Below are 17,258 nucleotides of genomic sequence, written 5' to 3'. Positions count from 1 at the left end.
AGAGAGGGAGCAAGAGAGAAGAACTCAAGAGACAGAGCCAGAAAAAGGTCAACGTCTCAGAAATAAACGAGAGAGGGAGCAAGAGAGAAGAACTCAAGAGCCAGAGCCAGAAAGAAGACAACGTCTCAGAAATAGACGAGAGAGGGAGCAAGTGAGAAGAACTCAAGAGACAGAGCAAGAAATAAGTCAACGTGTCAGAAATAAACGAGAGAGGGACCTGGAGAGAAGAACTCAAGAAATGCATCAAGAAACAACTCAACATCTTGAGGAACATCAAGAAAGAATACAAATGAGAAGGGATTCAGAGATGGGAGATGAAAGAACTAGAAGGCTGGATGAACAACGAAATGCACGACATATAAGGAGAAATATTAATGCTGATGTTGGTCAAATGACCAATGTTTGCCTTCATTGTCGAGCTAAACACTTCTCAGCAGAAACGACCAACTTTTGCTGCATGAAGGGTAAGGTCAACATTGCTCCTCTGAAAACACTCCCGAATGCACTCATTAATTTGTATACAGGTGACACGCCACAAGCACATGAGTTCCAAAAGAATATTAGACAATACAATTGTCTCTTTCAATTCACGTCATTTGGTGCCAAGGAAGTGGTGTCACATGGATGGAATCCTTCAGTGATCATTCAAGGCCAGATTCATCATTTCATTGGTTCTTTGATGCCTGACCAAGATCAACAAAGTAAATTCTTACAAATCTATTTCATGGATCCGCAAGATAGCATTGAGTTGCGAATGAGTATTCTCCAAGATGCTGGTATTCAAAGGGACACTGTTGAAATGCTTGAAAACATGATAAGACTAAACAACCCTTACATTCATTCACTTGTGATGGCGATGGAGAGAATTAGAGATTTACCGGAGGCATCAATCGTTATTGATCCCAATTATCGGCCACCTTTCCAACATGAACGGAGGTTTAACACGCAAACTGCAAATGAAGTTGCCGTCCTCATAGCAAACAGTAATGAGCCTGTGGCAACATCACGCCACATTGTCTTGAGAAGAAGAGGAAGAGGAGGAGCAGAAGGAGGTCTGCAAATCATTTCAGAGTCCCATAGGTCTTATGACAGTTTTCAATACATCCTTTTCTTTCCACTTGGTGATGACGGATGGCATTCACAACTCCAAATGAGTACCGGCAGAAAATTGACACTAATGCGATATTATGCATATAGGATCATGAATCGTGACAATGAATTCAACCAGCTTTTGAGAGGAGGACGACTCTTCCAACAATATCTTGTAGATATGGCGGCTAAAATGGAAGGTGATAGACTGAATTATATTCGCATGAATCAGGTATCGTTGAGGTCAACGACGTACAAAGGACTGACGGATGCATTACATGATGATGATGACTTGGAAAACATTGGAAGGCGCATCATCCTCTCTTCAACATTTGTCGGTGGTCCCAGATATATGATGGGACGATGCCAGGACGCCATGATGTATGTTCGGAAGTATGGTACTGCTGCATTCTTCATTACAATGACCTGCAATCCAAATTGGAGCGAGATCCGACAGTGCCTCTTTCCAAATCAGCAGCCGTCTGATAGACCGGAATTAGTAGCAAGAGTATTCGAGCTGAAAAGAAAAATATTCATGAAGACCGTCACTGGACCAGATGGCTTCTTTGGAAACTGTATTGCTTTCATCTTGACTATGGAATATCAGAAGAGAGGCCTGCCTCATTTCCATTGTCTGCTTTGGCTTGATGAAGCGAGTAAGCCAAGACCTCAACAATATGAAAGATTTGTGCAAGCTGAAATTCCAGACCCACAAGCAGATCCTGAGCTGCATAAATTGGTACTCAAGCACATGATCCATGGACCGTTCTGCAAGGCCACATCTCGATGTTGGAAGGAAGGAAGATGCACCAAGAGATTCCCAAAGCCATTTGTCGAAAGCACAATGTCTGGCGATGATTCGTATCCTCTGTACAGGAGAAGATCTCCCGCAATGGGAGGATTTCAGGGACATCAAGAAGGTCGTTCGTTACAGACTATTACTTCTAATTGGGTTGTGCCCTATAATGCAGAACTATTGAAGGCTTTCAAATGTCACCTCAACGTTGAAATATGCTGCTCTGTACAGTCAATCAAATACGTCATCAAGTACACCTTGAAGGGATGTGATCAGGCAGCTTTTGGAATTAACGTAAATGACGAGATTAAACAGTACCAGACTGGCAGATACATTGGTCCTTCAGAGGCAGGGGCATCAGTCCTTGGATTTCTTACTCATGAGAGACACCCCCCTGTCATTCGACTTGATGTACATCTACCAGACCAACAACAAGTATTTTTTGATGCTGCTCAGCAAGGGATGAATGATGGAATTGCGAGAACCACTTTGACTGAATTTGTTCGATTGAGTTCTGAAGATCCGTTTGCAAGAACACTATTGTACGTTGATGTACCTCGATTTTATACATGGAGCAGCAATAGATGGCAAAGAAGGAAGGTTGGGAAGAGTGTGGAATACTTCCCAGGTATTTTTGAAGTCAACGTTCTTGGAAGAATACATGTCATTTCTCCAAAACAAGGTGACCTCTTCTACATGAGACTGCTTCTGCATCACGTGAAAGGACCAGTGTCTTTCGAGTCCTTGAAGACACATAATGGAGTAATTCTTCCTTCCTTCAAAGACGTCTGCAGAGAAAGAGGTTTGTTGGAAGCTGACGACCATTGGCAACAAACAATGGAAGATGCTGAAATGACAAGATTCCCCAGGGCAATCAGGGATTTGTTTGTTGTTCTGCTGACAAATACTGACATCATCGATCCTCTACAATTATGGGATCGCTTCAAGAATTGCATGTCTGAGGATTACCTTGAAAGCGAGCGAAGAAGAAAAAGTGATCAGAATATCACAATAGATGACAGACATCATGATCAGGCTCTCTTTTATATTCAGGACAAGCTTGAGAATTGCAACACCACAATGGAAAATTTTTCCTTGCCCCGACCAAGAAATGAAAGGATGGACATTGATGGTGAAAATGTTGATTTACTTAATGAATTGAATTACAATAGATCAGAACAACAGCGATTTGTTGATGAGAATGAGCCTCTGCTGAATGCTGAGCAGAGAGAAGTTTATGACCATGTGTGCGACTACTTGCAAAGGGATCTATCTTCAATGATTTTCATTGACTCACCAGGAGGAACAGGAAAAACATTTATCATAAATTTGATCCTCTCCACGGTTAGAGCTCAAGGTCAAATTGCCATTGCTGTAGCATCGTCTGGTATCGCAGCAACATTAATGCCTGGTGGGAGAACTGCACATTCACGATTCAAGATACCTATCCATGTGACGGAGGATTCAACGTGCAACATCAACAGCAACTCTAAAACAGGAGATTTCTTCAGGAGAGTGAAGCTCATTGTTTGGGATGAGTGTCCAATGATTAGGAGGGAGTGCTTTGAAGCGGTGGACAGAACTCTTCAAGATGTATGCCGCAAAAAGGATCATTTTGGCGGAATTCTTACCATTTGTTGTGGTGATTTTAGACAACTCCTTCCTGTAGTGAAGATGGGAAGTGATATTGATGTTCAAAACGCCTGCATCAAGACATCGTACTTGTGGCGGACTTTCACAAAGTTTGAATTGAAGAGAAATATGCGATTGAGCGAAGGAAAGGGCGAGTATTCTAAATTTTTGTTAGATGTAGGAGAGGACAAGATTGCAAAGAATGAAGACAATGAAATTAACATTCCAGAAGACATGGTTCTCTCAGCAAGAACACTGGATGACTGCATTGATTATATCTATCCAGCATTTGACCACCCTGCAACATTATTCTCTAACAATTGTATCTTGGTTCCTCACAATGATACGATGAGAAGAATCAATTCTGCGTGTGTCAGACGCTTCCCTGGAACCATGAGGGAGTACTATTCTTTCAATTCTGTCACTGACGGAACAAATTCAACTCACTTCCCAACGGAATTCCTCGATTCAGTCGAGATCTGTGGATTACCACCACACAAATTGGAGTTGAAGAAAGGATCTCCAATTGTTTTAATCAGAAACTTGCAACCCCCAAAGCTATGCAATGGAACGAGGTTGATTGTAGAACAGCTACACAATAATCTCATAGTTGCTAGAATCAACATGGGGGCCTACAAAGAAGAGATTGTTCTAATTCCTAGGATGAAGATCAATTTGTCAGAAGATGAAAACATTCCCATTAGGAGGAGCCAATTCCCTATTCTGTCGAGTTTTGCGATGACAATTCATAAGGCACAAGGACAAACCATGGAGAAGGTCTTGATATACCTTGAGAAACCAGTATTTCAACATGGCCAACTATATGTAGCTCTTAGCAGAGGAAAGGTGAAGGAACAAGTAAAAGTGTTCCTGAAGGATGGGACATCAACCAGGAATGTTGTAATTAAACAAATGCTTTGTTGAGAAATGACTGCTGCATTAAATTTTCCTCAAGTCAATGAAAGAACGCAAAACTGAAGGTAAAAAGCGATGCAGGAAGGAACCGAATGTCCAGAGTTTCGACACTTTTGATTATTGCTCCTCAGTTCAACAAGGGATGTTTAACACAGGAATCACATTTCTGCACACAAAAGTTTAAAATGCTGCCTCAGAAAAAGCTTCAAGGCCACATTAAGTGACATGTAAAATCGTACCAGTTGTATTTGATTTTTGGATAGAAAGTTGCTGGAGCTGTTCTCATGCTTCACGATAAAGCTTGCAGATGGATTATTTGCTGCAAGATATAAAACTACAGGCTTGCACATCTAGGGTATATGTATCAGGTACAGTTCAATTGTTGAGTCAATTATTGAGTAAATGACGATTGCCGAGATATTGATGTTTGAGGATTTGTTGTTGGTAATGGCATTGCGTATCAAGGTTATGTGGTTAATTTCTGCCTTGTAGGAAATTATTGTTACCTTTTCTGTTGTTTGACATGAGTGTTACTTTCTACTTTGGTCTATTATCGAGTTATTTTGTTTGTAAGGATTGACTGCATTTTCTCAGGAGTTGCAGTGGAATTGAAAATTCTGTAACCATCAGTGGAAATCAACTTCAGATCTTAAGATGGATGAAAGGTCAGTATTTGAAATTATTTCGGACCCGTGCATTGTTTTTTTTTATCCTTGATACAAATTTACTTTAGTTTTATCAGAATGCCCTAATACCATTCAAATGCTGCCTTTTTGTCTAGAGCTGTCACTGTCGCCTCATTTCTGGATCCGAGATATTTAGACTGAACGTCTTTGGGATCTGTGACAAATACATGAAGGACAGTAGGGAACAAGCAACACAACAAGAAATTGATAGAAAACACCGAAATTGGTATACGATACAAAATCTCTTTTTTTTATTTGTATGTTGATGGATTGACAGATAGAATTTTATAAATATCTACATTGTAATAAATATCTCCTTTTTTTAAATTCATGCCCAGAAGCAGGAGCAAAGAAGTTGCATGATGGTGAATGGACACTGTAAAGAGATGTTGAGAAGCAGTATGGATCAGAAGTGACCAAGAGACAGAACAAGAAAGGACTGAACCTCTTGAGGAGCTTGAGCTTCAAAAATTAATGGAAGTTTGCATGGAACAAGAGACACAACAATAAGCTTCCAAATTACATACAAAATGGTACATAATTGTGTAATGGTTTTTTTTTAAATTATAGGTAAATGTATTTATATATATAATTGTCTTAAGAAGTTTATAAATGTCTACAATAGATGAAATTACGTTTACAAGTTTATGAATATCTACATCGTGATAAATATCTTTCACTTTTTTTTACATCATGCAAAGAGATGGGAGCAATCGAGTTGCTGGATGTTCAAGGAACAACACAAAGCAACGTTGAGAAGCAGTAATGAGCAGAACGGCACAAGAGACGAGAGGAAGTTGCCAAGATACAGCCAGATCGGTATGTGGTAGTACAACGTTTATAGAAGTTTATAAATATCTACAAAAGATAAAATTGTCCTTTTTATTCATATGTTATTGGCTTCATAGAAGGAATGAAGACTCAACAAGAAATAATGTTAGAAATTTCTCCAAAAAAAGGAATTCAAGACAAAAGTAATGAACAGTCGTGACAAGAGAAACAATGTCTCCGCCCCCCCCTCCAATATTTCAAAAAATACTGGCATCTCACCCATAGAATCAGCCCCAGCCCCTGGTGAACGTTCCATTGTGTGATGTCACAATGTCCAATGCTCAAAGACATTGTTGCCATAGAGGGAGTACAGAGAAGATTCACCAGACTAATTCCTGGGATGTCAGGACTTTCATATGAAGAAAGACTGGATAGACTCGGCTTGTACTCGCTAGAATTTAGAAGATTGAGGGCAGATCTGATAGAAACCTACAAAATTCTTAAGGGGTTGGACAGGCTAGATGCAGGAAGATTGTTCCAGATGTTGGGGAAGTCCAGAACAAGGGGTCACAGTTTAAAGATAAGGTGGAAATCCTTTAGGACAGAGATGAGAAAAACATGTTTCACACAGAGAGTGGCGAATCTCTGGAATTCTCCGCCACAGAAGGTAGTTGAGGCCAGTTCATTGGCTAGATTTAAGAGGGAGTTAGATGTGGCCCTTGTGGCTAAAGGGATCAGGGGGTATGGAGAGAAGGCAGGTACAGGTTACTGAGTTGGATGATCAGCCATGATCATATTGAATGGTGGTGCAGGCTCAAAGGGCCGAATGGCCTACTACTGCACTTAATTTCTATGTTTCCCTCTCCTCACCCCTCTCTCCTCACCCCTCTCCCTCTCTACCCCACCCCCTTCCCTCTCTCCACCTACCCCCTTCCTCCTACCCCTCTGTCCCTCTTCCACCACTCCACTTACCCCTCTCCTCCTCCCTACCCACTCTTCCATGTCTCCCCCTTCCCCCTCCACTCTCCCTCCCCACTCTTTCCCCCTCTCTCCCCCCCCCCCCTCTCCCTCCTCCCTCCCTCCCCCCTCCCTCCCATCCCCCCCCCCCCCACATCTCTCTCCCCATCCCCCTCTCTCACCCCCTACCCCGCTCTCCTTTCCCTCCCAAATCGGTCCTGTTTCCTCCTCCTCCTCTCCCCTCCCTCCCCTCCTCTCTCACCCACCCCTCCCCCTCCCCCCACCTGTGAGTTTGGGGGGTGGTTGATTTGCGGGGGATGCCGCAGACCCTACTCCTCCCCCCCCCCTGCAAACGCTGTTGGGGAAACAGACCCAACGGGTCTGCACTTGGTCTAGTCTCCTTTAAATATATAAAACTCAAATCCGTCCGCCTGCCTGCAGTACGGATCCCTTCCTGCCTTTCGATTCGTTCCCGCCGTGCGATGTCACAATGCCCGATGCTCGTGGACGTCCAATCGGAATGGATCCATTTGCATGTACGGCTTTCCGGCCGCGTTTCTTCCTTTGATGCTCCGCAACTCCGAAACCGGACGCAGAATCGCCGACGTCTTTTCCATTTCGGTAGAGATTTCGCTTTTCTTTCTAAGTATCCGCTCCTCATTACATTTCGTCGTGTTTAGGTACACTTTTTTAATCAATATCAAATCCTTCACCCCCCCCCCCCCACCTCAATATTTCAAAAAGAAACTGGATTCTCACCCACAGAAGCAGCACCAGCCGCAGCCAATCGGATTGGATTCATTTACATATGCCTTTGCAGGAGCCACAGCCCCGGTGAACGTTCCATCGTGTGATGTCACAATGCCCAATGTTCAAATACATTGTTGCCATATTGGGAGTACAGAGAATAGGCTGTGGGCCGAGGAGCTTTATTCAGCAGTTTCGTGACCCGAGTCACCAAACTACATGAAATTGTCACATATTGTTTAAAAATATTTATATAAATCACCCCTGAAACTCGATATGAAGAAGACTTGCACATTTTTATTAAATTAGAGAAAACCAGAAAAATGTCGGGAGTACAGAGAAGGTTCTCCAGACTGATTCCTGGGATTTCAGGACTTTCATATGAAGAAAGACTGGATAGACTCGGCTTGTACACGCTAGAATTTAGAAGATTGAGGGGGGATCTTATAGAAAATTCTTAAGGGGTTGGACAGGCTAGATGCAGGAAGATTGTTCCCGATGTTGGGGAAGTCCAGAACAAGGGATCACAGTTTAAGGATAAGGGGGAAATCTTTTAGGACCGAGATGAGGAAAACATTTTTCACACAGAGAATGGTGAATCCCTGGAATTCTGTGCCATGGAAGGTAGTTGAGGCCAGTTCATTGGCTATATTTAAGAGGGAGTTAGATGTGGCCCGTGTGGCTAAAGGGATCAGGGGGTATGGAGAGAAGGCAGGTACAGGATACTGAGTTGGATGATCAGCCATGATCATATTGAATGGTGGTGCAAGCTCAAAGGTCCGAATGGCCTACTCCTGCACTTAATTTCTATGTTTCCCTCTCCCCAACCCTCTCCCCCTCCCACCCATCTCTCTCTCTCTCCCCCCCCCCCTTCCCTCGCTACCACCACCGCCCCCCCTTCCCCCTACCCCTCTGTCCCTCTTTCACCACTCCCCCTACCCCTCCCTCCCCACTATTCCACTTCTATCCCCTTACCCCACGCCCTCCCCACCCCCACCCTCTCTCTTCCCCTCCCTTCCCCTTCCCCACTCTCCCCCCCCCCATCCCCTACCCCTCTGTCCCTCTTTCCACCACTCCCCCTACTACCCCTCTACCCCTCCCCCTTCCTCCCCACTCTTTCACTTCTCTCCCACTCTCTCACTTCTCCCCCTCTCCTCACCCTCTCCTCACCCCTCTCCCATCCTTCTTCTCTCCCCCCCCCCATTCCCTGTTTACCCCCACCCCCTTCCCTCTCTCCCCCCCCCCCCCCCTTCCCCCTATCCCTCTGCCCCTCTTCCATCACTCCCGCTACCCCTCTCCCACCTCCCTCCCCACTCTTCCACTTCTCTCTCTCTCTTCCTCTCGACTCTTTCCCCCCCCCCCCACACCTCTCCCCATCCCTCCCTCCTCCCCATCCCCCCCTCCCCCCCTCCTCCACATCTCTCTCCCCATCTCTCACCCCCACCGCGCTCTCCTTTCCCTCCCAAATCTATCAATTTTCCTCCTCCTCCATCTCCTCTTCTCACCCCCTTCCCTACCCCCCCAAACGCTGTTGGGGAAACAGACCCAACGGGTCTGCACTTGGTCTAGTATTATTATAAAAGTATGATATTAATTTTTGTGAGTCAGCCTTAATATTCATTGCTTCTTCTAAAGGATCTAAAAATATAGTTTGAAATCTATGTGTATATTTCTTCATAAAGTCACATACCTGTATATATTTAAAATATTGATTATCCTTCAATTTAAATTTTAATTTTAATTGTTGAAATGATAACAGTTTGCCCACTTCATACATGTCCCCTACTTTCCTAATCCCCAGTCTATCCCATTGTTGATATGTGTTGTCGATGAGAGAAGGTTTGAATGCGGGGTTGTTCAATAGTGGGGTTAGTACTGATAAATTATTTAATTTCAAGGATACTTTTATTTGTTTCCAAATTCTTATTATATTGTGAATAATTGGGTTCTTCTTATATATTATACTATTCAATTTTATCGGTGAGAGCAGGATCGTTCCTATATCGTGCGGATAGCACTCCTCTTTCTCCATTCTTATCCACTCCAACTGCTGAGTGGAACTATCCAGCCAGTATATTATGTTCTTAATATGCACTGCCCAGTAGTAATATATAAAGTTAGGTAATGATAAACCCCCAACTTCTTTAGATTTGCACAAATGCTTTCATTGAATTCTATGTGTTCTGTAGTCCCATATAAAATTAGTGATAGTGGAATCTAATTTTTTGAAAAAATATTTTGGAATATATATTGGGATCGCTTGAAACAAATATATTAATTGTGGTAAGAAAGTCATTTTTATAGTGTTAATTCTACCTATCAATGAGAGTGGAAGCGTTTTCCAAAATTTAATCGTATCATTCAGTTTATTTAATAGTGGTATAAAATTGGCACTAAATAATGATTTGTGTCTTCTCGTAATTTGAATACCCAGGTACTTGAATTTTTCTGTTGCAATTTTGAAGGGGAATTTTAGTAAGTGTCTCGAATCCTGTGGTTTTAAAGACATAATTTCGCTTTTATTCCAATTTATTCTATATCCTGAAAAAGAGCCGAATTCCTCAATTAGTGTTAATAAGGTGGGTATACTCGTTTGTGTATTAGTAATATATAAAAGGATATCATCAGCGTATAATGAAATTTTATTCTTTGAGTCCTTGCTGTTATATCCGTGAATATTCGGGTGATTTCTAATCCTTTCGGCCAGCGGTTCTATCATAAGGGCAAATAGCAATGGTGATAAGGCACACCCTTGCCTATTACCCCTTGATAAGTAAAATTTTGGAGATAGCGTATTGTTAGTTAATATTCTTGCCGTAGGTCTATCATAAAGTAGTTTAATCCATCTAATAAAATTCTCTCCCATATTAAATTTTTGGAGTACCTTGTATAAATACTGCCATTCTACTTGATCAAATGCCTTCTCTGCATCCAACGTGACCACTGAGATATCTTCATTGTCCTTCTTATGAGAGTACATTATATTAAAAAGCCTTCTCAAATTATTAAATGATTGTCTTTTGGGTATAAATCCCGTTTGATCCGTATTTATTAAATTGTTAATATAATTATTTAGCCTTCTAGCTAGAATCTTTGCTAAAATTTTCTGATCCGTATTTAGAAGTGATATAGCTCTATAAGAACTAGGCTCATCTAAATCTTTATCTTTTTTTGGTATAAGCGTTATTGTTGCTTCTGCTAGGGTTTCTGGTAGTTTATTTTCAGTATAAGCCTGCGTGTATAAATTAAATAATCTTGGTACAATTGACTCCTGAAATCTTTTATAAAATTCATTACTAAAGCCATCTGGTCCTGGGGTCTTCCCATTTTTCAATGAGTTTATTATTTGTTTTATTTCTTCACTAGTAATCCGTGCTCCTAATTGCTCTTGTTCTAAACTATCCAGTTTTGGGAGCTTGCAATTATCTAAAAAAATTGTAATTTTACTTACATCTGTCTTTATTTTGGATGTGTATAAATTATGATAAAATTGGGCAAACCTCTTATTAATATCCTTAGGCAATGTTAGATACTCACCATTGTCCGATTTAATTTTTGTAATAGTTTTTTCCTTTTCTCGTTGCTTCAGTTGCCTCGCAAGCAGTTTATGTGGCTTATCCCCAAATTCGAAGTGTGCTTGTTTTGTAATTTGGAATAATCTTATTACTCTAGCCGATAGTATTCTATTGACTTTATATTTCAGTAAAGTTATCTTATTATGTTTATTTATGGTTGGGTCAGTTGCATTGTCCAGTTCTAGTAATTTTATCTTCTGTTCTATCCGCTGAAGTTCTCTTTTATTTTCCTTATTTTGAAAACTTTGGTAAGAGATTATGACACCGCGAATATATGCCTTGAAGGTTTCCCATAATAGCGGTGCAGAAATACCCGGTGTGTCATTTATTTCGAAAAAAAGTTTTGTTTGTTCTTTTATATACTCATAACCCTGCGGGTTATTTAATATGTGTGCATTGAACCTCCAAAAAGGCTTTATACTCGGCATTCCCTCAATTTTAAGTATAAAAGTCAATGGTGAGTGATCAGAAATAATACTATTATGATATGATGGTTTATTCGTATATGGGATCAATTTTGTGTCCAGTAAGAAATAGTCAATTCGCGAATAAGTTTTGTGAACTGATGAATAAAATGAGTATTCCCTACCACTTGGATTTGCTATTCTCCAAACATCAGCTATGTTATTATTTTTTATATAAGTATTTAAAAATTCACAGGTCTTGGTTTTAACAAGACGCTTCCCTAGCTTTATTGATTTATCTAAATATGGATCTATAACACAATTGAAATCTCCCCCCATTATTATATTTTGAAAATTATGCTCTGCGATTAAATCTATTATTTTCCTAAAAAATTGTGGGTTATCAAAATTAGGCGCGTAAATATTTATCATAGTTAATGGTGTATTGTAAATTTCTCCTGTGACTATAACATATCTTCCCTCTTTATCAGATATGGAATTCTTTAATTTAAAAGGTATGCCCTTCCGAATTATAATGGCCGTGCCTCTTGCTTTAGAGGTGAATGAGGAGTAATAGGTTTGACCTATCCAATTTGCCCTTAATCTGATCTGAGTTTGTTGTTTCAAATGTGTCTCTTGTAGGAACGCAATATCCATATTTAATGATTTTAATTGTGCCAGAATTTTACCTCTTTTAATTGGCTCATTCGCACCTCTGATGTTCCAACTACAGAAGGTGAGACCTCCGGTATTTATTCGACTATTATCTTGCATTGGCTATTATTACCAGACTGTATGCTTCATGTGATGCAGCCAAGTACCTCAGAATCCCGAATCCAGAGTTGTCCTTCATAATTTCTACAGTAGTTTTACATCTCCTGACATTATTAAACATAATTGAGGGGAAGAGAAAAACATAAAATAAAGTGTACATAAAAATGATTAAGTCATGCAACACATAATTGTGAATAAACAAAAAAAGTGAATGTAATTTATCAAAAAAGCGATAAATTACAAAAAAGCCACCTAAGGTAGCTAGTTTTGTTTTAAATTTGACCTCCGTCGATGAAATTATGCACTGGGCCCTATCCCCCTGTTAGAATTTGACCCAACGTTAGTCGGTTCCCTCTAATTGTTACCAAAATTATCATATCAGGTCATCGCTGAACAGTTTAAAATAGAATAAAATAAAAGGGAAGGTAGAAGATTTGGATTAAAATAAAAATAATTATGGGTTAAAATACCTCATCAAAACTTACACTTTTCATTTACCTGTATGTTAGTTAATTCATTATTAGTATTTAGTAATTAAAATATATGTCTAACCTCCCCCACCCTTACTGCTATATAGTTAATCGTGTTAGTATAGGACATTACGCCTTTAACGTTGGTTGAGTATATTGTGCGTAATTGGTTAATTAGTTAGTTAGTTATATGTGTAAATAATAGGTCATATAGTGTGAAACAGATGCCTCTTATCATGGCCATTTCAAAAGGCGACAATCTCATAGTTCTCCGTGCTTCAGAGTTTGGTGACGTGCTTGCAACCTTGAGCTTTCATATGTGCTTTCAGTTCAGAAGATTAGTTCGGCCTATGTTATTAAATAGCACATTCTTGGCAGATAAGACTGTCTGGTAACTGTCTGAAGCGTTCAAGTGTTTTAATTTGAACAGAAAAAACAGTTTCCAGACAAAATGTCAATTAATCTGATCCTGGTTGAGTTTTGTTTAAAATCTCCTCGGCGTATTTGCAAGCAGCGTCCGGGTCGGATGAGCGTTGCTTGCCCTTAAACGTAATTAGCATTTTTGCTGGATAGATCACGCCATAACGAACTTCAGAATGTCCATATAAAACACTGCTTGCCCTTTTAAACTCGCGTCTTTTTGCCAGAATTTCCCGAGGGTAATCCCTGTAGAATCTTACGATATTATCAGCGAATGTAAGATTTTCTCCATAGTTTATCTTCTTTAATAGAGTTTCCACAGTTGAAATATCTAGAAACTTTACAATAATTTGCCTTGGTTTAGCATTATCGTGTTTTTGGAGGCGACCCACTCGATGAGCCAGATCTATCTTTGGTTTTTCAGGAAGTTTGAAAACATCTTTAAGTAGATTAGTAATAAAATCACGCATTTGAAGGCCGTGTTCAGCACCCTCTTTAACTCCTACTAATCTCAGATTTTGTCTCCTAGACCTGGCCTCTAAATCTTGACATTTCTCATTCAGTTTATTCGTTAACTCCCAATTCGTATTGTGTTGTTTTTTCAGACCTGTTATCTCTTGGCTCATCTGTTCCATCTCACCCTCCATTTCTTCCATCAATTTTTCCGTGTCTGTTAATTGCTTCAGCAGGATGTCATGTTTGTTGTTATAATCTCTCCGCATACTTTCCATTTCCTTCGCTGTGCTGGACTCCAAATCTTTAAACTGCTGATTCAGGGCTACATAAAGCTCTTTTACTTCGCCACAGCTATTATCAATTTTCTTAGAAAGATTGCCCTCCATAGTGGAGAAGTTATTCTGAATTGTAGAATTCATTTTGGCAAGTTGCTTCTGAAGATCTTTACTAATGTCTTTAAGAATATTAGCTCTTACCGTTTCTTCCCAGCTTTTCATTTCTTTCTCCTTTGTATCACTTCTCGCAGCCATATCGCTTGTAGGTTGTTGAGGTTCCAGCTCCTCTTCCAAACTTTCAAACGTGAGTTCAGGGGTAGTTTCAAGCTCATCCAGAGCTTTTTGGAGCTGGAGACTGATTGTAGTTTTCTTGGGTCCTCTCTGACCTCTTCTCTTTCTCATCCAGTTTTTACGATAAGATCGTTTTAAATCCCAAAACCACCAGTACCGTTTGATGGAGTCAGTACCCTTGACGTTCAGCAAACCTGATAAGAATTTTTAACTCGATCCTGGCATGGGAGTCGACTTTAAACGCGATTTGTCTGGAGGAGAGCTCAGTGCAGCTGCCTTCACTGCTTCATAGCAGCCACCGGAAGTCATCTGCTGTTTTTTGTAACACATTTTCACCAGGTTAATTCCCGGGATGGCGGGACTGACATATGATAAAAGAATGGGTCAACTGGGCTTGTATTTACTGAAATTTAGAAGGATTTGTCTGGAGGATATATTATAGAAACCTATTACTTCTTAAATTGGAGCTTTAGAAAGAAAAATGTCCCCATCGCGTAGTGTTGGGGATGTCCACTTCAACATAGCTTTTTCCCTTTTTTCTTTTAAAGCTGATGCCACAGGTAGTTTAGGCTATCTGATAATACATCCCTGGATCCCCTTGAGAATTATTCTGGGACTTTCTTTTTCACATAATAGAATTATTTTAGTGTTGGGACAATTCTCTAGTCTTCCACAGAGTCTATTGGAGAACACCTGGAGGATTGATATTCCACTCCTCTTTATTACAGTTTAATGTTCCCAATGTTCACAGGTTACATGGTCGGTAGGCCATTTACCATACCGTTTGATGGGACCGAGACGGAGGTTAAAACACTTTTCACCCTGGAGATTGCGAGTCTGTGGAATGATAACAGAGGATCCAATTCTTGTAATCACCACTGGAATTTTTTGAATGGATTGGGAGGACATATATAGAATAAGGGGTCAACTGGGATTTTAACATGATGTTAGAAGATTTAGCTCTTAACGGCTACAGGCTACAGGAAGTGTTGGGGAGTCCATAACCAGGGGTCACAGTTTAATTATCAGCGGTAGGCCATTTAGGACCGAGACGCGGAAAACACTTTTTCACCAGAGAGTTGTGAATCTGTGGAATTCTCTACCACAGAAGGCAATGGAGGCCAATTCACTGGATGTTTTTAAGAGTGTTAGATTTAGCTCTTACGGCTAACGGTATCATCAGGGATATGGGGAGAAAACAGGAACGGGATACTGATTGTGGTGATCATCGCAGCATGAGTGCTGGCTGGAAGTATGGGAGCAGACAGGTTCTACTGCAGTTGTACAGGGTCTTGGTGAGACCACACCTGGAGTATTGCATACAGTTTTGGTCTCCTAATCTGAGGAAGGACATTCTTGCCATAGAAGGAGTACAGAGAAGGTTCACCAGACTGATTCCTGGGATGTCAGGACCTTCATCTGAAGAAAGACAGGATAGACTCGGCTTGTACTCGCTAGAATTTAAAAGATTGAGGGGGGATCTTATAGAAACTTACAAAATTCTAAAGCGGTTGGACAGGCTAGATGCAGGAAGATTGTTCCCGATGTTGGGGAAGTCCAGAACAAGGGGTCACAGTTTAAAGATAAGGGGGAATTCTTTTAGGACCGAGATGAGAAAAACATTTTTCACACAGAGAGTGGTGAATCTGTGGAATTCTCTGTCACAGAAAGTAGTTGAGGCCAGTTCATTGGCTATATTTAAGAGGGAGTTAGATGTGGCCCTTGTGGCTAAAGGGATCAGGGGGTATGGAGAGAAAGCAGGTACAGGATATTGAGTTGGATAATCAGCCATGATCGTATTAAATAGCGGTGCAGGCTCGAAGGGCCGAATGGCCTACTCCTGCACCTATTTTCTATGTTTCTATCAAAGAGGTAGTTAGTAGTTCAGCACTGCTCTCTGGTTGTTGTAGCATGATTCAGGTACCTGATAACAGCTGGGAAGAAACTATCCCCAAATCTGCAAATCAGTGAGAAGAAATGGGTGACGTTTCTGGTCCAGACCCTTCTTCAGACTGAGAGTGAGGGGGGAGAGAGAGAGACGGAGATAAGGAAGTGAAAAGTGTGAAAACGAGACAAAGGTTATGAAGTTCGAGGAAAATGTAGATGGATGATTGTTAGCGGGGAGAGGGTGACAACCAAACAAACAGAGATAAGATTTAATCAGGAGGACAGACAGACTGGTCCTAGAATAGGAAAGGGGAGGAATTAAGAGAGAGGGAGAGCAAGGGTTTCTTGCTTACTTGTCCTATGTTATTCATAACATAGAAACATAGAAACATAGAAATTAGGTGCAGGAGTAGGCCATTCGGCCCTTCGAGCCTGCACCGCCATTCAATATGATCATGACTAATCATCCAACTCAGTATCCCGTACCTGCCTTCTCTCCATACCCCCTGATCCCCTTAGCCACAAGGGCCACATCTAACTCCCTCTTAAATATAGCCAATGAACTGGCCTCAACTACCCTCTGTGGCAGAGAGTTCCAGAGATTCACCACTCTCTGTGTGAAAAAAAGTTCTTCTCTCATCTCGGTTTTAAAGGATTTCCCCTTTATCCTTAAGCTGTGACCCCTTGTCCTGGACTTCCCTAACATCGGGAACAATCTTCCTGCATCTAGCCTGTCCAACCCCTTAAGAAATTTGTAAGTTTCTATAAGATCCCCTCTCAATCTCCTAAATTCTAGAGAGTATAAACCAAGTCTATCCAGTCATTCTTCATAAGACAGTCCTGACATCCCAGGAATCAGTCTGGTGAACCGTCTCTGCACTCCCTCTATGGCAATAATGTCCTTCCTCAGATTTGGAGACCAAAACTGTACGCAATACTCCAGGTGTGGTCTCACCAAGACCCTGTACAACTGCAGTAGAACCTCTCTGCTCCTATACTCAAATCCTTTTGCAATGAAAGCTAACATACCATTCGCTTTCTTTACTGCCTGCTGCACCTGCATGCCTACCTTCAATGACTGGTGTACCATGACACCCAGGTCTCGCTGCTCCT

The 17,258-nt window shown here is 41.1% G+C and overlaps 1 protein-coding gene across 3 annotated transcripts; it reads left to right on the top strand.

The window, feature by feature from the left end:
- The first annotated feature begins 749 nt into the window (after positions 1–749).
- LOC129716088 (uncharacterized) lies at positions 750–6,755 on the top strand. Of its 3 annotated transcripts, none has more exons than XM_055665975.1 (2): positions 750–5,344; positions 5,460–6,755. In XM_055665975.1, the coding sequence occupies exon 1, from the start codon at positions 755–757 to the stop codon at positions 4,439–4,441; it is 3,687 nt and encodes a 1,228-aa protein (XP_055521950.1). In that variant the 5' UTR covers positions 750–754; the 3' UTR covers positions 4,442–5,344; positions 5,460–6,755. The 3 variants fall into 3 exon arrangements, with proteins under 3 accessions (XP_055521950.1, XP_055521948.1, XP_055521949.1); XM_055665973.1 differs by having other exon boundaries at positions 5,457–6,755; XM_055665974.1 differs by having other exon boundaries at positions 750–5,651; positions 5,820–6,755.
- Positions 6,756–17,258: the final 10,503 nt, after the last annotated feature.

The sequence above is a fragment of the Leucoraja erinacea genome, unplaced genomic scaffold (assembly GCF_028641065.1).
Source record: "Leucoraja erinacea ecotype New England unplaced genomic scaffold, Leri_hhj_1 Leri_1662S, whole genome shotgun sequence".
NCBI classification, from domain to species: Eukaryota; Metazoa; Chordata; class Chondrichthyes; order Rajiformes; family Rajidae; genus Leucoraja; species Leucoraja erinaceus.
The sequence above is the reverse complement of the archived record's forward strand: the minus strand, read 5'-3'. Positions and strand labels throughout refer to the sequence as shown.

Excerpts from the sequence above, each read along its gene's own strand:
- LOC129716088 (XM_055665975.1), top strand. The coding sequence starts at position 755 with ATGAGTATTCTCCAAGATGCTGGTATTCAAAGGGACACTGTTGAAATG.